The 20810-nt window shown below is 37.8% G+C and overlaps 2 protein-coding genes across 2 annotated transcripts; both read left to right on the forward strand.

Moving 5' to 3' along the window:
- Positions 1-49: 49 nt before the first annotated feature.
- On the forward strand, positions 50-1693 carry LOC114743293 (uncharacterized). Its single transcript, XM_028931495.1, has 3 exons — positions 50-181; positions 286-400; positions 1151-1693. Exons 1-3 carry the CDS (start codon positions 50-52, stop codon positions 1336-1338), a joined length of 435 nt encoding a protein of 144 aa, XP_028787328.1. The 3' UTR covers positions 1339-1693.
- Positions 1058-6326, forward strand: LOC114743242 (hydroquinone glucosyltransferase). The gene is made up of 3 exons (XM_028931435.1): positions 1058-1069; positions 4581-5115; positions 5217-6326. Exons 2-3 carry the CDS (start codon positions 4593-4595, stop codon positions 6116-6118), a joined length of 1425 nt encoding a protein of 474 aa, XP_028787268.1. The 5' UTR covers positions 1058-1069; positions 4581-4592; the 3' UTR covers positions 6119-6326.
- Positions 6327-20810: the final 14484 nt, after the last annotated feature.

Genomic DNA, 20810 nt, shown 5'->3' on the forward strand with positions numbered 1-20810 from the left:
TATTGGTCTTAACCAACTTTGGGTCGCTGTTGAACTTGGATTATGTGAGATGATAAGCAGAGAAGCTATCAGTCCTGCACTGGCTCCTAAGGATGGTAATTGGGGTTTTGATATCGCAGAGCGTGAAGCAATTCTCCCAGCTGGAACAGTGGATAAGAATGCAAAAAAGATGTATAAAGAGGTACGGCTTGAGGACTAGATATTTTTCAACTCAATTTTTTGGCTGCTACTTGTTTATGCAATTACAGATTTTAATTGTGACTGATGGAATTTTTGCCTGATAAGCACCAGTTGCGCAAATGGGAAGGGCCAGTTTTGGGTGCAAGAGCTAGATATGAGCAAGTGATTAAGGACCTTGCAGATAATTATCATACCGAGAACTTGCTGCTTGTCACACATGGTAAGGTTCTAATTTCTTTTATGTTCAACTTATGGCAAAGGCACCTTTTGATGATGAACAAATTTCTTCTTACCTTTCCCCTTGCATGACAGAGTTTACAATGGGAATGAAGATTTTAATAAAACAAAAAGGGTGGATTATAGTTTGCTCTCCCATTTAATTTGGCACTAAATTGGTTTGCCACTTATGCTTTAAATTTGTGTGCCATTGAACCCTCTTCTAATCTATGTTATTATTTAATTACACCGAGGTTTTGAGGAAATTACTCTTGTGATTCTTAAATAGAAATTAATAGTTTGAGCGTTAGAAGTCTATTGCAAACAATTTATAATGTTGTGAGACTAAAACTAGGACTATGCTCATACTGTGTTTCCAAATATCACCTACATGGCTTCAGAAGACTGACACTATTCAATGTATAAGTGAATATCCTTTTGACAATCTAACTGTTCTTCACTTTGTCATGCACACGATTATATCTGTTAGAGCCGAATACCAGAGGGTGTTTAAATATAACATAGGGGCCTTTTGACAAAATATATATATATATATATAACATAGGGGCCTAAATACACTTCTGCTGCTGGGAGGTAAACTGATTACTGACCAAGTTAACTAGGGATAGATCGTAACTGTTTTTTGGGGGGGGGGGGGGGAGTTGGAACTTGCAAATCAGTCATCTAGATAAGCTTCCTTTTTTTTTTGGGAAGAGTTCCAATTGGAATTGTAAATTATTTGTGCTCTTTGCAGGGGAAGGAGTTGGAGTGGCTCTTGCTGCTTTCTTAAAGAATGCCATAGTATATGAAGTAGACTATTGCGCATATGTAGAGCTTAAACGACCCATTTTCAAGGAAGATCAATCTTTTACTGCTGGAGGGTTTGAAGTGCTTACTCGTTCTGGTCAAACCGGCATTGGTTATATCCACCCGAGTGCTTAAACCATTGAAGCCAGCAAAACATGATAGTTAGGAAGCATAGATTGGGACTGGAACCACACTTCATGTCTGCGGATAAAATCTTCCTCATAGTCAGACGAGGAATTCAAAATATCGAAGGAGGAGGCATTTCCCCAGTTTGTTCACAGTGAGTTAAGCATAAACTTTGTTGATTGATCCCTGCGTTGTTGCAAATGTGTAATTTGTCTATTCTGTGCTGCTGTAAGCCGAAATAGGATTACCCCTCCTTGGATTTGTATTTGTATTTTTTCTACCAGATAAGGTTTTGCAGAACTAACTCCAGACTTGAATGCCATCATGCTTGAGGAAACCCATTGGAACAAGACTTTTTACTCAAGTGAGAATTGACTTTTTTTTATTGGGGGGAAAAAAAGATTCCAGCAAATGAACTTGGAACCTGGAGACCAGCTTCAAGCATTAGAACCTAGGCCATGAGGACAACGTTCGCCAGTGACAATGGATTTGAAAATATTGCAATGTTACCTCACAGAGTTACTAAAGGATATACTGTTTAACTTTTAATTGTTTTCTCTCCGTATTGCAGAATTTCTGATTGGCCCACATGTAAATTTGTCAAAAATGACAGTGCTCAATTATTTCTACGTGGAGGAGAGTTGCTTATATGAGTGCAGGAATTATTTGTTATAATAGGCCATTGGCCCTATGCATGCTTTGATTCTCAACACACGGTTAGACAGATCCAAAATCATGCATTTTTGGAAGAAAGTCATGATCTTGGAAAACATTACGAGGTTTGATGTCAACTTGCGACTAAAATGGTGATTTCTCCTAGCTTTATCCATGCGAGGAAATCTTGGCCATTATTTGATGAGTTTATGAAATTCTACGTTGTTTTATTTGTTGAGTACTTCTCATAAACAAAGAGCTCTTCAAAAACTATCTCTCAGCACATAAGCTATCTTTCAAATTGCTGTTATGCTGCTCTAGTCTTCCTCATTTCCTTCATCAAAGCAACTAAGCATTGAGTTTGGAAACTTCCCCGCACAGACCCAAAATATCTTTTTACTAACTCGTCTCGCAGCTTATTGCTTGGCCATTACTTGGCATACAGATTTCAAGCCTTCACGTCATTGGTGGCCCCAGCATGGAGTAGGTTTCAATTTTTAACACGTCTTGCTCATGTCTTCAATTATCTTGTTGACTGATTGGATAGGTTCAATACACTGCACTCCACCAAAAAAAAATCTTAATACCTCTCTCCATCCACATCCAACTCCTCCCTTCTCCCGAGTAATAAAGACTTTAAGCTTAAAAAAACAAAAAGAAAACTCAGTGTTCGAAGAATATCATGGTTAAATAGAAAACGAATGATGATTATAAAATTTCACAACACACTACTATGGTAAAAAAGAGTCTGTATGAAAGAAAGAGATTCAATCTAACTTTCAAAATATGTTAAGAGTGGGTTAGGGCACATTCAAGAACATAGCTTATTTTTGTACTTAAAAGAGATCAATCGCTCTTCATGACATATTTTAAGGATAAAAATATCTTTAGAAACGAAAGGCAAAGGAAAGACCCAAAAAATCTTGATGCAAGAGAACGAAAGATACTTATGACTGACACAACTTATCAATACTTTATGTGGGTCCCATATATTTTGTCCCTTCTTCTATGTATAAAACTTTCAACAGGTGTCACACCTAGAGCCGGCTCAAAAATGAAGAGAGTTGGGGTTGAAATTTTCCTCTTCAAACAGGAGACAAAAAGATTGACCTTGTCAGGCTGAGAGCTTAAATAGGTTATTTTAGACTATTTTATAATTTTTTTTATTTTTAATTTTTTTATATAATTATGATTTTATTAATTTTTCATATTATTAATGATATTTTAAATATTTAGTTATTATTATCATTTTAAAATTAAATTTCAAAGAATAGTTTGATTTATTTAGTTTTAGACAATATTTTGTCCAATCAAATTTTAAAAAATGGATTAATTTGGATTTTAATAATAATTTGACTTATATTATATATGTTGATATTTTAAAATTATATATATTTTATAAGAGAGTATTTTTATATTTATATAACTTGTAATTCTATAATTTGAATAAGAAATTTATGAGTTTTTAACAATAACGCTTCTCAAACTAAATTAAAATAACAGTTAGATTGTAAAATTTAAAAGTGAAATTCTTATAAAGAAAAAAAACTGGATATTTTTGCTACGAAAGAAAAGTATACTTATAAAGAAGAGCAGTTGATTATAGTGATGATGAAGTTTCAAAAAATTAATGATAGTGTTTGTCTATTACACATTTGTATTATTGATGGAACGTTTATATGTTCTTGTCTTTGTTGGTAATTCGTTTTAAATATTCTTGGATACTGATGAATATTTAAATATGATGATATTTTATATTTGTGACTTAATTTTATTCATATTTATATCTTTTATTAATAATTTCATTGGTTTTTTTGGATAAAAAATATGAAAATGATAAAAAAATAGTATTTTTTCTTAAACGGGCTGAAAACCCGCTAGTCGGCCTTAAACCCATCAGCCTAAGAGTTCGACTTAACAAATTGAGATATTTTTAAAATTTCGACCTTATAGAATCGACCCTTTTAAGCCCATCGACCCTACAAGGCTGGTGTTGTAGGGTTGAGCCAGCACATATTCCCACCTTTAGTCTCAAATTAAAGAATATATAAACTGCAATTCAAGGTTTCAGAAGCACGCGACTGTCACCACCCCTTCAACGACACAGGTGATGATGTTAAGAACATTATTCATATGGAGCGGCAAAAGTATTGCTAGAGAAAATCTTTTCAGCATTAATCACTTAGGTGAATTTGCAAATAACAATAAATTTTTGTTGGCATTCCTTATTTGTTATTTAGAAATTTTCACCTTCTTTTCTTGTCATTTTTTCATTTTGAAATCACTTTTATCCCTTTAAAATTCTATAATTAGTAAATTACTTTAAATTTTAATTTATCTTCTGAGGTTAATATTTTGTTTATCCCTCAACAAACTGTTAATTATGCATTTAGTTTTTATTCAAAAAGTCCAAATGTTACAATATGCATCATCGACATCAATATTACCACGAAGAAAAATTATTCTTTTTAAAATTATTTATAAATGGGAACAAAAGGAAAGCTAAATAGATCCTATAAAAAGCCATCAAAAGAAATCCATCCATCATTAGGAAAAGAGTGTGGTCTAGTTGCTAGCAAGTCTCCAAGCTCCCCCGCTATCAGTCTTACATGGAGAGAAAGAGTCCCTGCATAGCCATGATTCCAGCTCCAGGCTTTAGCCATCTCCTTCCACTTATTGAATTCTCAAAACGACTCATCTTTCGTCAACCTCACTTCCACTTCATCTTCTTCATCCCTACGCTTGGCCCTCCTTCTCCAACTACGATTTCCATCTTGGAATCTCTCCCACCACAGATAGACTTCACTATTCTTCCACAAATCAACTTGGAAGACCTCAAAGATGAAGACCCAGCAACACAAGTTTACAACACTGTCACGCTCTCTCTTTCTTCTCTTCGTCATTCTTTGACCTCATTCAGTTCTCCAACTCATCACCTTGTGGCTACGGTTGTTGATTTCTTCTCAATGGATGCAATAGACATCGCAAAAGAACTCAAACTCAAGTCATATCTTTTATTTCCTTCAGCAACAACTTCACTATCTTTGTGCCTCCATTTTCCAGAGCTTGATGAGGATCACGAGATGTTTCCTGCTGGGTTTCGAGAGTTGTCACAACCACTGAAACTTCCAGGTTGCAAAATAAATTTATGTTGAATTCTCACTCTGCTCTGCATATGTGGAAATATTTCAAGCTGAATTGAATATTGTATTAACATCTAAAAATCTCTGCAGGTTGTATAAGCTTTCAAGGCAAGGATCTCCCAGACCCATTTCAAGAAAGATCGAGTGGAGGCTACAAAACAATTCTTCATGCATGCAAAAAACTTCTTTTACCAGACGGTATCTTAGTGAACAGCTTCATAGATCTGGAACGAGAGGTAACAATAGCTCTACAGGAAAGTTATAACCATCCTTTGGTTTATCATGTGGGGCCTATTATACAGGTAAGATCGATAAGCATAAATGAGTCCAATTTAGAGTGTTTAACATGGTTGGGAAATCAGCCACGAAACTCAGTTCTATACGTCTCTTTTGGGAGCGGCGGAACATTATCACAAGAGCAGCTTGATGAGCTAGCCTTTGGGTTACAGATGAGTGGCCACAAGTTCTTGTGGGTCCTGAGGGCTCCCAGTGGAGTGGCCAATTCGGCTTATTTGAGTGCACAAAAGGAGGACCCCCTTGACTTCTTGCCCGAAGGGTTTCTAGAGAGAACCAGAGGTCAAGGCTTTGTGGTCCCATCATGGGCCCCACAAGTGGAAGTTCTCAAGCATGAATCTACTGGTGGATTCTTAACTCATTGTGGTTGGAACTCAACACTTGAGGCCATCGTCCATGGGAAACCAATGATTGTATGGCCATTATTTGCAGAGCAGAAGATGAACGCAGTGATGCTAACTGAGCAATTTAAGGTTGCAGTGAGGCCAAAGGGTGATGAGAATAAGAATGGGACTGTAATGAGAGATGAAGTTGATAGAGTTGTGAAAATATTAATGGAAGGTGATGAAGGCAGAGAACTTCAAAGAAAAATTCAAGTGTTTAAAGATGCTGCTGCGAAAGCTCTAAGTGAAGATGGTTCATCTACGAGAACCATGTCTATTTTAGCACAAGAATGGACAAATTTGAGTAGCAAGTAGAATATGTTTAATTCAGTTATTTGGCATCTTTTTTTTGTATGATCATTTTGTCGGCGTCAATAATGGGTCCGTTATATAAATGAGCCATCTGCATAGTGGACTTAAAATGCTGACTACCTTCCGATGCGGCTACATTACATTATATTGGACCAATGTAATTTTCTTTCTTCTTTTCTTGTCAAAATCTCCTATCCACCTTTAGATAAAAACAATGGATGGTTGACGTGCAATATTTTATATAGCTATTATTAAAATATTTTATAAACGAAATTTTTTTATACTATGGGTATAAACTGTCCAAATTAAATTTTAACAGTTTAAATTTATTTATTTATATTTTATTAATATTGTAAGAAAAATTGGAGAATGGATCGAAAACATACCGGGTCGGATCTCGGGTCGGGTCGGTCGGATCTCCTTAGCTCACGCTTAAGCTAGACTATAAAAGTCTGAGCTTTTAAGTGCACAGCAGAGCACCACTTTTGCAAGAAAGAAAATTAAGAGAGAGAGAGAGATAGTAGGAAAGCTCTACTACTGGAGTGATTTAAACTGATGGGGGGAAGCCTCTATTTATAGCTTTTGTCAGGGATATTTTGGGTAGCATAAAAATATCCACTGAGCCCATCAGATAAAATCTGAGATAAGATATAATATATCCTTATCTCATAATATCATGATATTTTGAATTCAAATCCAGAATCAATCTTAATTAATTCTAAATATATATACTTAATATATATTTAATCTATACAATATAAATTAATTAGATTTATATCGTAACCGATTGGATATGATTCAGGATGTTTGACCAAGTCAAACATATCATGATATTGCTTGGATATTTGACTGATATATTCTCTTTATACCGGGTCAAATAATCCGGCCCATCAAGGGCGGATCCAAGCCCAAAAATCTAACATCTCCCACTCGCACTTGATGGGCTGTCCATCGTGCGATAGCTAAATCTTTCATTGCTTCATACTGGGTGTCTGCCGTGACCGCGTGGGCATGACGTCATCGATTCGGGCGCCTGTGCACTAGGAATCCTTTATGCAGGACCAGCACACAAGAACACCCTTGGTATACCTGCAAATTGTATGCTTGTTGCCTCAAATGCCCTAGTTTTATCCATACACTTTACTTGTGGCATATCTAATCCCTCTCGAGTTGTTTTGTTTACTCAGATTGCCTTTTTCATACGTATGGTATCCACACTTGCTTAGTTGTTCTGTTCAACCTGCAAGGGACATGTCACAGACACCAACGTAGATGTGTATTTCAGGATAAACCTTCCTTCTGACTATTCATCATTTAGATTTGGCATAGTCGCTTTCTCAGTCTTGACCCGTTAGATCGTATCATTCTTGACCATGGGGTTTAGGCTAGAGTAGCTGCCACTAAACCAAAACCTTGTGATGTTGTCTAAGTCTTAAGGGCATTATGAAAGGTTTATTTCCTTTCTGGGACTCACATCGTAATGGATCAGGGATCTTCCATCTACGTCCCTTGTTGCGGATTTGAGTGAGCTCATGCAGTATGAATTCCATGTTACGGTGCTCAATCCACTAAGTGGAGTATGTCGCTTTTGGTTTTAATAGCACCGTACAGACTTAAGTTCCAAATGTACTCCAACATTTGAACCAGGAGCTCTTTCATCACAACTATATATGACGTCTCACTAGTAAAGAGTTCCTTGTCTGGCTACAGGTCTCATGGATGACACATTATCCATGATTCGGCCCAAACTTTTATGGGTCTCATCTCAGTCTAGCTGAGGTGACATTTGTGCAGTGATTCTTCTCTACCATCTCATGGTGATCATCTGCTGTCTAACCTTCTATATCCCATGAGAACATAGCGAGGCGGTTGCTCGTGTGAGTGAGCCAACCTTGTGACCTGTATGACATAATTGTATTGCATACCTTGTGCCTATGCATGTATAAATACACAAATATACAAGAAAAATTTCTTTGAACTGGATAAAATGCATTGAATTACTAAGTAAGAGGAAAAGGTTCAGTACAACATGCCTTGTGCCTGCGTATTTGAACAAAAAGGATCAAAAAGAAAAAGGAGTTCAATACATCATGCTCTACGCATGCCCAAGGCCTTTACATGCTTAACGAAAGGATCTCTAGCTATAGGCTTGGTTAGGGGATCTGCCAACATCTTATGAGTGGACAAGTATTGAACTGTCACTTGTTTCTTAGCGATCATATCCCTTACAAAGTGATACTTTATGTCTATATGCTTAGTACGATTGTGGTACTTAGGGTCCTTTGCATAGGCGATTGCTGCTTGACTATCGCAGTGAATCAGAGTTGGTCCCTCACTCCCACCATGGATTCCCAATCGTACTAAGAATCTTTTGAGCCACACAGCTTCTTGGACAGCTGCAGAACAGGCTACATATTCTGCTTCCATGGATGAAAGAGACACACACGTTTGTTTCTTGCTGCTCCAGGAGATTGCTCCGTTATTCAGTAGGAAAGCATAGCCTGACGTCGAGTGTCGCTCGTCCAGGTCTCCTGCCCAATCAGCATCGGAATAACCCTCCGCACGAAGGCCATTTCCTTGATAGCATAGCTCATAGTCCATGGTTCCTTTTAGATATCTCATAATCCTCTTTACAGCTTCCCAGTGTTTGACTCCTGGATTGGATTGGAATCGACTCACAAGTCCGACTGCGAAGCATATGTCTGGCCTGGTACACAACATGGCGTACATTAGGCTGCCAACGGCACTTGAGTATGGGACTCTCTTCATGCGTTCTATATCGCATTGTTTTGTAGGGCGCATTTCCTCACTTAGGTTATGTCCCTTAACCACAGGGGTATCCATAGGCTTGCAGTCTCTCATATTGAAACGCTCAAGAATCTTTGCTATGTATGCCTTTTGTGACAATGACAGCAATTTTCTAGAACGATCTCTTCTTATCTTAACGCCTAAGATATATTCTGCTTCGCCCATGTTTTTCATCTCGAAGTTCAAGGATAACCACTCTTTGATCATCTTGATTAGTTTAAGATTGGTACCAGCCAGTAGTATGTCATCAACATAGAGGGATAGAATGACAAAGTTGTCTCCAAACCACTTGATATAAACACAGTGATCTTCCTCGATCATTTCAAAGTCATAGGAGCTTATGGCTTTGTGGAACCTTAAGTACCACTGTCTAGATGATTGCTTGAGTCCATAAATGGATCTCAAGAGTTTACAAACCTTTTGTTCGTTCCCTTTCTGTATGAAGCCCTCAGGCTGTTCCATATAGATTTCCTCATCTAGTTCTCCATTCAAGAAAGCGGTTTTTACATCCATCTGATGTAACTCTAAGTCTAAACTTGCTACTAAAGCCAGTATCAGTCGTATCGAGTTGAAACATACAACGGGTGAGAAGGTGTCTGCGTAATCCACTCCTTCCCGTTGTGTATACCCTTTGGCAACTAACCTTGCTTTGGGTTTATCAATTGATCCATCAGCCTTACGTTTGTACTTGAGAACCCACTTGCTCCCAATTGCCTTTCGGCCAGGTGGTAGATCAACTAATTCCCATACTTGGTTGGATTCCATGGAATCCATTTCCTCTTGTAAGGCCTTCTGCCATTTTTCCTTAGCAGGTCCTGTTAGTGCTTCTTTAACACTTACGGGGTCTTCTTCATCGTGTTCTGGACTAACGATGAAGGTTGCTCCTTCAATTGAGAAGCGTCTCTTAGGAGTTTTTCTCTGTTACTTCTCCTAAGTGGGGTTGTTGTAGGACTTACTTCCTGTGACTGGGTTAAACCTTGTTGTGAAAATGGTTCAACCCTCCCACTCGGATCAGTAGACTGAGGAACACTTTGTTGTACCTCATTGCCATCATCCTCATAAAGACGGCTTGTTCGATCAATACTCCCTCTGCTAGGATATTCGGTTTCTATGAATGTTGCGTCCCTTGACTCTATCTCAGTCACTGAGCCGTCATCATTTTCACCAATGAAGACATACCCCTTAGAGTTCTCAGAGTATCTTATGAAGATACACTTTTTGCCCCTTGGTTCTAGCTTGTCATATTTATGGGAAGAATCACGAATATAGGCCGCTGACCCCCATGGTCTTAGGATGCTTAGATCCGGTTTGCGGTTTGTCCATGATTCATAAGGGGTTGTGGTGACTGATTTAGAAGGCACTCGGTTAAGTATGAATGTGGCAGTTAAAAGAGCATCTCCCCAATATGAGGTTGGAAGCTCAGCTTGTGCCATCATTGATCTAACCATATCGAGGAGAGTTCTATTTCTCCTTTCAGCAACTCCGTTCTGTTGAGGAGTGCCAGGGATTGTTAGTTGCCTAACAATACCCCTTTCTTCACAGAGCTCCTTGAACTGATCAGAGAGGTATTCTCGGCCTCGGTCAGTTCTTAAGGCTTTGATTCTTGAACCTAGCTGATTTTCCACTAGATTGAGATATTTTCTAAAGCACTCTAATGCCTCAGATTTGTGGGAAATCAGGTAAGTATAGCCATATCGGGAAGAATCATCGATGAAGGTAATAAAATACCATGCTCCATGACGTGCCCTAACACTCATTGGTCCGCAAATATCAGAGTGTACCAACTCAAGAGGATGGTTAGCCCTGGTTGCCTTTCCGAAAGGCTTCCTTGTGCTCTTGCCAGCAAGGCAATGTTCACACAGAGACATTTCCTTTTTGGACACGTTTCCTAGCAAACCCTCTTTTGCCAGTTTGGTCATGCGTTCTTGACCAATATGTCCTAATCTAGCGTGCCATATATCGTAATTGACATCGGAAGAAAGCGCATAGCAAGAACTAGAAAAATTATCATTGAAATTTTCTAAAACAAAGAAACCATCCGAAACATAACCAGAAACTGAAAAATTGGTCCCATACGAAATGTCTACTGTGAAATCATGAAAAAAGACATTGAAATGAAATCTAACTAAGGAAATAACAGACACAAGATTTCGTCGGATTTCCGGAGCGTAGAGGACATTTTGCAGGACTAGGGTCTTTCCTCCATGCAGGGTCAGCTCACAAGTACCGATCCCTTTGACTTCTACTCTCGCGTTGTTCCCAACATAAAGCCATCTGCTTCTTGCTGGTAACCGACGAAATTCTGTGAAGTTCCCACGATCCTTGCTCACGTGGTCTGTGGCCCCTGAGTCTTTTTCTGCTCAGGGCAGTCCTTGGCATAATGTCCCTTTTGTTGGCAAGCATAGCATTTGATGGTTGCTATGTTCCGCTTCTTTGCAGGTTTCTTGCCTTTCTTGAAGGGACTCTTTCCCTTCTTCACTTTAGGGCCGCCTTTCTTATTTTGAGAGCCTTTGCTTCTCTTGGACTGGTTTTGGGAGGTTGTCCCTCCCTTTCCTTCAGTTAAATATGCCTTACTGACAGGCTTCACAGTTTCCATCCGATCATCCTCCAGTTGGAGGTGGCGAGCTACATCAGCAAAGGTTTTTATACTCTCATTATGAGTAATGGTGTGCTTCATGGTATCCCAACTTGCTGGGAGAGATCTCATGACAGCTTGAATCTGTTGCTCATCAGATAAGCGCCTCCGGCTTCCTTAAGCTCCCTGATTAAGTTCTGCATTGCCCTTAGGTGATGCCTTATGGGAGTGTTAGGACCCAGCTTGAAATTATCAAGTTTGACGGTGAGTCTCCTAAGCCTCGCAGCAGAGGTACCGTCAAATTCGGATTTCAGTGCTGCCCACATGGCAGAGGCTGAAGGGTGTGTTTCGAATTGCACCAACACATCGTCAGTCATGGCACTTAGCATGGTTATTCTGGCGATAGTGTCCCTTCTTTTCCAGGCCGCGTAGCCGTCCTGGTCCCTTCGCGATGCATTTGCCTCAGGCTCTGGAAGAAAAGTAGTCAACACATCAGTGACTTCTTGTTCTTCGAGGACATACGATATCTTACGACGCCACATGCTGTAATTGTCTCCGTTCAGCTTGTCACCTCCTACGAGGTCAGCTATAATGGACTTGATTCCTCTTTGAGACATCGTGCTATCACATAGACAACAATGCATTTTAGTATGGTATGCAATATATACACTTTTGTTCAAGTAGGTCATAGGTCGCCTGGGTAAGAGTCTCACCATTTTCATGATCAGGAGACAACTAGGTTGGCTCCCATCCCATTACTCCTGGTTAGTCTCTTACCTTTCTTACCTTTGACTTTCCTTGAACATATCCCCAATTTGGAGTTTTCCTCATGAAACTCCCACTCAAATAAAGCATTTGAAAATAAAAAAAACTTTATTTATTGAAGCATGAATGTTTACAAAAAATTGGATAATTCCAAAAATGAAGTCTCAAGAGTAAACATTAAATGAAAAGAAAAATAAATGTGAACAAAAACTCATTCGTTCATGATATATTTTATCATTGGTTCTCTCAAACTCTCTTTAACACCTTTCCAGCATCTACAGAGACATTGTTTAAAAAATGCTTCACTAAATATGTGTCCCCTCCTTGCCAGTTCCTCTCTGTACTGGATTGCAATATTTGAGAAAAAGAGTGCGTCTTGCTCATTGACAATTTGTTTAGCATAATAATTCAATTTTGAAAATAGGCACTTTTGATGCTTGTATTCATCAGCATGCTTTTCTGCTATCTTTTCTATTAAATTTATGTCCTTGGGTCTGCAGACTTCTTCCTCTTGTTGGTCAGGAACACATTTCCTTTTACCACTGCTCCCCTCAGGTACATTAGAGTTTACTTGTGATTGAGGCGCTTTTCTTTTATTTGTACTTTCGGCAGCATAATATTTGAAGATTTCGGAGCATCAGAAAGTGGAGAATAAGTTGGATATTTTCCAAAAGAGGAGTTAGAATTTGAGTTTGAGTTGGCCATTTCCTAAACCCAAAAAGAACAAGTTAAGAAAAATATAAAAATAAATATTCAAAACATTTATTTGCTATTTTTCATACCCAAAAAGTCATAAAAAATCAGCACATAATATATTAATTCATAGCTCATGATTTTAGAAATATTTCAGGTCAAACAGGGCTCAAAATAGCCCTCACGCGCCCTCACGCGCCCCAACAAGCAAAATTTTTTTTTTTTTTTTTTTAAAGAGCTAGGATCGCCCACTCTCGGGACCGGCGCGTGTCATACACGCGCCGCCTTTCCGGCCTCTCGCCGTCACGTGACCTGTCCTATTTGATTCCTCACGTCTCAAGGAGTCTATATATGTGCTTTTTATGACCAAAGGGTCCCTAGGTGGACCCCACGCGCCCACATGGCGCGTCCAAAAAATTTCAGAAAAAAATTTTTTTTTTTTAAAAAAAATTTTTATTATTATTATTTTTTTAAAAAAAAATTTTTTTTTAAAAGGTCGGTCGGGTCGGTCTACCGACCCGACTTCCAGGGAGATCCGGGTCCACGGACCCGAAACGCAGCGTTTCACTTAAAGTGAAACGCTGCGTCCTGGCCAGCCCAAAACGACGCCGTTTTGGGCTGGTCAGGTCGTCCCTGACCTCCAGCCGGGTCGCCCCAGATCCGGCTGGAGCTCCGGCGGGTCCGTCGCGACCCGCCATTTTCGAACCGCCGTATCTTCCTCCTCCGAGCTCCGTTTTATGCATTTTAGGTGTCTATGGACTCGTATTTTCGTGCTCTACAACTCTATGGGTTTATTTTCTTTAAAAAACATCAATTTTAAAGACCCAAAAACAAGGTTCGAACGGCCGACGTTGGAAGCTCCAGAAAATAGACTTCGATCACGTTTTTAAATCTTACGGAGTAACAAGTAATGTTTTCGAACTTCACTTATATAAACGGAGTGTGTATTTGAGTTTAAAACACAAGCATATTCAGTTCGAATGGCATACGGCATATTCACGGTGCAGCGGAAAAAAATGAGCGTGTAATGTATATATGCACACATATATTGAGAGCCTCAAGAACATCTCGGCTCTGATGCCAATGTAAGAAAAATTGGAGAATGGATCGAAAACATACCGGGTCGGATCTCGGGTCGGGTCGGTCGGATCTCCTTAGCTCACGCTTAAGCTAGACTATAAAAGTCTGAGCTTTTAAGTGCACAGCAGAGCACCACTTTTGCAAGAAAGAAAATTAAGAGAGAGAGAGAGATAGTAGGAAAGCTCTACTACTGGAGTGATTTGAACTGATGGGGGGAAGCCTCTATTTATAGCTTTTGTCAGGGATATTTTGGGTAGCATAAAAATATCCACTGAGCCCATCAGATAAAATCTGAGATAAGATATAATATATCCTTATCTCATAATATCATGATATTTTGAATTCAAATCCAGAATCAATCTTAATTAATTCTAAATATATATACTTAATATATATTTAATCTATACAATATAAATTAATTAGATTTATATCGTAACCGATTGGATATGATTCAGGATGTTTGACCAAGTCAAACATATCATGATATCGCTTGGATATTTGACTGATATATTCTCTTTATACCGGGTCAAATAATCCGGCCCATCAAGGGCGGATCCAAGCCCAAAAATCTAACAAATATTTTATAAGATATTACATCTCAACATATGTGTTGACCTAATGACAGAGAAAGAATTCTGAAGAAAAAAAAGTGAAAAAAAAGATTTTGAGAGGACCCAAATCCAAATGAAATCCGTATTCCAACTAATCCTGTTTGATATCGCCGGCGTCGAGCTCACTGACGTTCCTTCGTCATGGCCGTCCTTCTTCCTTTGCCTTTTCTACTACCCTCTTCATCTACATCAATCTTCTCCATCCTAAAACCGTGTATAAATAATTTATTCAAGTACTTTATTACGGTAATAAAAAAGATTTAAAAACTCAAAGAATAGTGATTCTCATGGGACAAGGCTTGAAAATCACGTTCCAAACGTCAAACGTAATAGAAAAGGAAAAAACAACTCAATATTTAAATACTAACCAAGGTTAAATAGAAAACGATCTATGATCATAGAATTTCAAAAGTACACTATACCATTATAGAGAAAAGTTATGCCATGATGGAAAAATTCAACTTAATTGTGAGAGAGTGGGTTAGGGCACATTCTAAGACCAACATAATAATTTTCGATAAGCCCACCAAAACAAAAATCTACATATAAGTCAACTCAATTTACGTGTGAACATAACCATTTGATCCAAACATTCCTAACTTTATTAACTTTACTGTAACCTCCTATTCTTAGTATATGAGCAGGTCAAATATTGAATTTAATCCTAAATATAATACCTTAAGTTACTTGGTCTCCCAAATATTTATAATTTTTTCTTACAATATCACTATTAGTTGTAATTAGTTCCCACTCAGGGTGACTCTAATGTACATAATTAAATACGATAGTTTAAAAAATCAACACATATTTATGATAAATAATTAATTTAATTAATTTTTTAATATCTTTAAATTAATTATCTAATTCATATATTAACAATATAAGCGGTGTTCATCTTGACTCAAAGATATTTCTACATAGGCATGCCACATGTTGACATTTAGCGGGTCCAATCTACATATTATACTGTTGTTTGAAACTCAAGGATATCAATTGTTCCTCGTGAAATATTTAAGAGAAAATATAACTTTTCGTCCCTCAAATTTAGGCCCATTTAGGTTTTGGTCTCTGAAATTTGAGACTCGAGGTATTGGTCCCTAAAATTTACCCTGTTACAAACCGTTAGTCCTTGGGAGCCAGATGTTGTTACACTTTGCTGAGTTGGCACAAACAGTGTTAGCTGTCAGCTATGTCCATTTGGCTTCTAACTTGTCCACCACATGGCATGGGGAGCTGGACATCTAACTAGGAAAATTTAAAAAAAGAAAAAGAAAAAAGGTAGCCTCTATTCAAAGCACACCCATAAGACACTCATGGGAGAGAGGGAAACGACAATGCATGATGAGTAGAAGGGACAAACTGGAAAGGCGCTAGGCCAAGAAGGACCCACACTTGCTGGTGAAGAGTGACATGGCCGTCACCAGAATAGTAGCATTTCCAATAGCCGGGGTGTGACAAAATCAAACCGTCATTGGCTTCCTCAATAATTTGTTGAAAGGTTTAAAGTAATGTGTGTTTTGGTATATAGTTGCTTAAGCCATGTTTGAGAAAAGTGAGGAGTTGGTTGTGGAAGGGGAAGGATGGGAATGGTGATTAATCCATCAAGTGCATGAATGATTTAGGTTGTTTGCTCTAGTTAGCCATATAATGGTTTAGTGTTTTTGGTTCTGTTGTTAGATTTTAACCCATTTAGGTGATCGGTGTTTCATCTTCTTTAATGTTGTGTGGTCGTGCATGCTCTGTTTTCACTTCTTTCTGGAAGTTGTTGGCATGAGCAGCAAGAGGGCAGTTATTTGATTTCATCGTATTGTAGAGCATTGACTGTCAGTTTTGAGCATTCGTCTTCTCCTTTTTTAACAATGAGTGTGCTAGGTTTTTGTTTGCTTCTGTTGAATTGTGCTCTGTTTTGCGGTCGGTACTATGTTCATTGTTTATATGTTAACTGACTATGCATTATGTTCAATTTTAGTTGAGTATTTGGTATCTGGAGTGAACATGGATGCTGATGAAGAGAGGAATGAGAGTAGTGATAATAGTGAGGAAGAATACAATAGTGATATTAGTGAAAGTAATAGGGAGGAAGGGACACATGGTGACTCCGAATATGCATTCTTAGAGTTTGAGAATAGTGACGAAGAGGACATTGATGATGATTAGTTTTCACGATATGTAGATGTGGGAGTAAGTGATGTGTAAGAAGAAGTTGTTGGTAGTTCTCAATTTATGAGAGTGCCAGTTGAAGAAGGAGGGCAGAATAATGTGTTTGAGACAAGAGAGAAGGATATGTTAGGTCTATTATCAGATCATGAGTCTGAGAAAATTGATGTAAGTGAAAGATCAAGTGAAGAAGATGATAAGACAGCAGGGATAGTGAATAAGCTAAGATATAATCCAGCGGAGATGTGCAAAGAGTTTAAGTTTATGTTGGGGATGGAGTTTGCCTCAATTGGTCAGTTTAAGGATACAATCAGAGAGTACGCATTGCTCTACAGCTATGAAGTAAAATTCATAAAGAATGATAAGGTTAGGTGCCGAGTGAAATGTGCACAAGAGGAATGTAATTGGTTAATGTTTGTGAGCCAAGTAAGAGGTGAATTAACATATCATTTGAAGACACTTTGTTCAAAGCATACATGTGGGGTGTCAATAAAGGGAAAGAATGCTAGCGACAAGTGGGTGGCAGAAAAGATAGTTCACATAATGAACAGAAACAAAAATATTAAGCTGCCTGATATAATTGGATCACTAAGGGAACACTATATGGTTGATGTGTTTGTATGGAAGGCCTCTAAGGCAAGGAGAAGGGCGAAGACCATGATTGACAGCAATTAGAAGGAGCAATATCATAAATTGAGAGATTATTGCAATAAAGTGAGCAAATGTAACTCAAGGACAATATTTGCCTTAGTTACTGATAAACCTTACTCAGACCACCCTCCCGTATTCAAGAGAATATATGAATGCATAGGATCCGTTAAGCGAGGTTTCCTAGCGGGATGCAGACCTATTATTGGGTTGGATGGGTGTTTGTTAAAGGGTCCATATGGAGGGATGTTGCTTGTAGCCGTGAGATGTGATACTAATAATCAATACTGTCCATTAGTGTGGGCTATGGTAGAGAGAGAAAATAGAGACTCGTGGACTTGGTTTTTGAATAATCTATTTGATGATATCGGTAGTATGCAAGAAAGATGGGTCTTTATATCAGTTCAACAAAACATCAACTACTTAACTATTTGTGAGTTGTAACATTTTTTTGTACGTAATTAGAATATATGTTTATTTGGATTATTGAATATTTGTCTTTGATGACTTGTAGGGTCTTGTGCCAGCAATGAAGAGCTGCTTGAAAGAGTTGAACATCAGTTTTATGTTCGGCATTTGTACTCTAATATCAAGACCAAATATGGAGGAGGGATTGTGATTCGCAATTTAGTCCATTGACCTGTAAAGGCAACAACAAAAACTGACTGGAAGGGGCGAATGAATGAGTTGAATGCTGTCTATAGTGGAGATTATGATCACTTGATGGCAATCCATGCAAGCTGTTGGGCAAGGTCTCATTTTGATGAGTATTGCAAGTGTGATATGATCACCAACAACATCACCGAGTTGTTCAATGGAAGATTGTTGGAAGCACGAGAACTTCCAATTGTGAGCTTACTTGATTGGATTCAAACATATCTAATGACTCGCTTTGCAGAAAATCGTGTCAAGGCCGATAAGTATCGTGATAAAGGGATTGTTTGCCCACGACCTCAGAAAAGATTGGATAAATAAGCAAGAATGTCAGAAATGGGAGGTTAGATATGCAGGCGACAATCGATTTGAGGTGTCATTCAATGCTCATAAGTTTAGGGTTGACCTTACTAACAAAACATGCACTTGTTTCTGGTGGCAACTTAATGGGATTCCTTGTAGGTAAATATTTACAATTTATATGATTCTATTATAATGTAAGGTTTGCTGGTTCTGTTATTATTATGTATATTACATGTCATGAACACGTGACTATGTATGTATAATATACTGTTTGGTTAATTTTTGTTCCCATTCAATTATCGACTGGTTCTGTTATTAAATCAATGTGAGGTGAGAAGGAGGATAATGATCTGTTGTTTGCTAGTTAATATACTCTTTGCTGGTTCTGTTATTAAATCAATGTGAGGTGAGAAGGAGGATAATAATCTGTTGGTCGCTGGTTCTGTTCATTGGTTCTGTTCACAGTTTAACGTAGATTAATCATACCCTCATAATACAGCGAAGCTTTCCTCTTTTATTCTTATGAACTCAGAATATGTTGGTTTTCCTTTAGTGTCATGGAAAATAAACATGTGGTGATTGATGACTGAAAAATGAAATTTAGTCCTGCTTAGGTATTCATTCAATTCCATTGATACTATTCTATATGTGATGCTCTATAGATTATCAACTAACACCATTTTATGGAATCTATTGAGTACTATTCTAAATGAAACCCCCCTCAACTTGTAATGAATTGATCTTTCAAGTTTTGGGGGAAACTGACTCAGATGCGTGATGTTGTTTTCAATTGAAATAACTATCTTACTCTTTGATCTTCATAACTTGTTTAATAATTTTTTTACAGACATGGAGTTGCTTGCATATTTGCTAAGAGGGAGGATCCACATGACTATGTAGACAAGTACCTAACATTGCAGTCATATGTTGCTTGTTACTCTTCTGTCATTGAGCCTATGAATGGTGGGAATATGTGGGAGAAAGCATATGGTGAGGCTATTGATACTCCAGTTTATCACAGGCATTCTAGGAGGCCTAAGAATAAACAAAAGAAAGGACGAGATGAACAAATACTCGAGCTAGAAAATGAGAAGCGTCAACATCGGGTTTTCCAATGTTCTAATTGTGGGCAACAAGGTCACAACTGATGGTCTTGCAAGCAATCCAAGAGGCCTGACAAGCTTCCAATCAAAAGAAAAAGAAGAGAAGCTTCTTCTACTCAGGAATCAATTGTTGCAAAGCCTCTTGGAAGTAGTCAACCTTCTTAATTATACTATGTATTTGTAATTTTCAAACTTATGCATCTTGTGACTACTAGCCAAATAGACTAACAAACTTGGCTATAATGTTCATAATATTTTGGATATAATTATTTGTCACTTTTGTATTTTGTGGGAAAGAAAACAATGATTTCTACTTTCTCAACTTAGTGATGCAATTTGTAAATTAATTATATTGAAGTCAGGGAATGATAGGATTTTGGAATAGATTTTGCACAATTTGTAAGTTGTTCTACTATTATTTTGAAAGACAAATTATCAATTATGTTCAATTGGTGCCTAAAGCAAAGCTGTGGTTCATGATGATTTTCTTACTCCATTACAGGAAATTTTTTCTGTTCTATAATTTGCCTAGTCTCTAGTTATTATTTTGTTTTAATTTCCCTCTTCTTCTTTTTGTAGTTCTACAATTTTCTCACTCAATTACAAGGCTATTTCTTTTAGTATTTTTGTAACGCATTACAAGTCAACAGGTAGAGGGAAGAAATTAATTAATTAATAAGCCAGCTGATTTGGTCTAATTAATTAATTAGTTAATCAGTGTGGGGGCTGCGAAAACACTAGAATAATATAATGCCATTTGACTTGTTCAAGAAACAAAAGGGATTCATTTTTTTTTTTTTGGAACCTGCATAGCTTACTATGAGATGTAAATATAATACTGCAGCGCTTTAGCTTTGGTGTTTCGTGACTGTAATGTGCTATGTTGGTACTGAAGAGAGGGAGGCAGGTGGGGTAAGTAGCTTTCTACTTCACAATATTCTACTCTAATACATACACACACCACCATGATCGGTGCCCCAATTCCTCCGTTTTTCCTCTAGATGTCTCTATTCATCATCATTTTATTACTGCTTCATTTCTGGATTTATAACCCAAACCTCTAATTCCAATTACAGTGACCAACCTATCACCTTGCTCTGCTTCTGTTCCCTTTTAATTCCATGGCAGTAATTTATACAATATTTAATCAGTTTTGGATTAGATATACTATCCACCAGTGTGGATGAAACAAGAGCATCATCCACTCCTTCAGAGGCTAATGAACAAAGTTGCGATAGCTACTTGCTGCTGATCAAAACAAAAACTTTTGGCAACAATATATTCATATCATTTTACAG

This window comes from Neltuma alba, unplaced genomic scaffold, assembly GCF_004799145.2.
Source record: "Neltuma alba isolate B1F8T4 unplaced genomic scaffold, ASM479914v2 tig00003988_pilon, whole genome shotgun sequence".
NCBI lineage: Eukaryota > Viridiplantae > Streptophyta > Magnoliopsida > Fabales > Fabaceae > Neltuma > Neltuma alba.

Coding starts and splice junctions, on each gene's coding strand:
- LOC114743293 (XM_028931495.1), top strand. CDS start 50: ATGATAAGCAGAGAAGCTATCAGTCCTGCACTGGCTCCTAAGGATGGT. Junction 182..285: donor CAAAAAAGATGTATAAAGAG/GTACGGCTTGAG, acceptor TTGCCTGATAAG/CACCAGTTGCGCAAATGGGA. Junction 401..1,150: donor CTTGCTGCTTGTCACACATG/GTAAGGTTCTAA, acceptor TGCTCTTTGCAG/GGGAAGGAGTTGGAGTGGCT.
- LOC114743242 (XM_028931435.1), top strand. CDS start 4,593: ATGGAGAGAAAGAGTCCCTGCATAGCCATGATTCCAGCTCCAGGCTTT. Junction 5,116..5,216: donor ACAACCACTGAAACTTCCAG/GTTGCAAAATAA, acceptor AAATCTCTGCAG/GTTGTATAAGCTTTCAAGGC.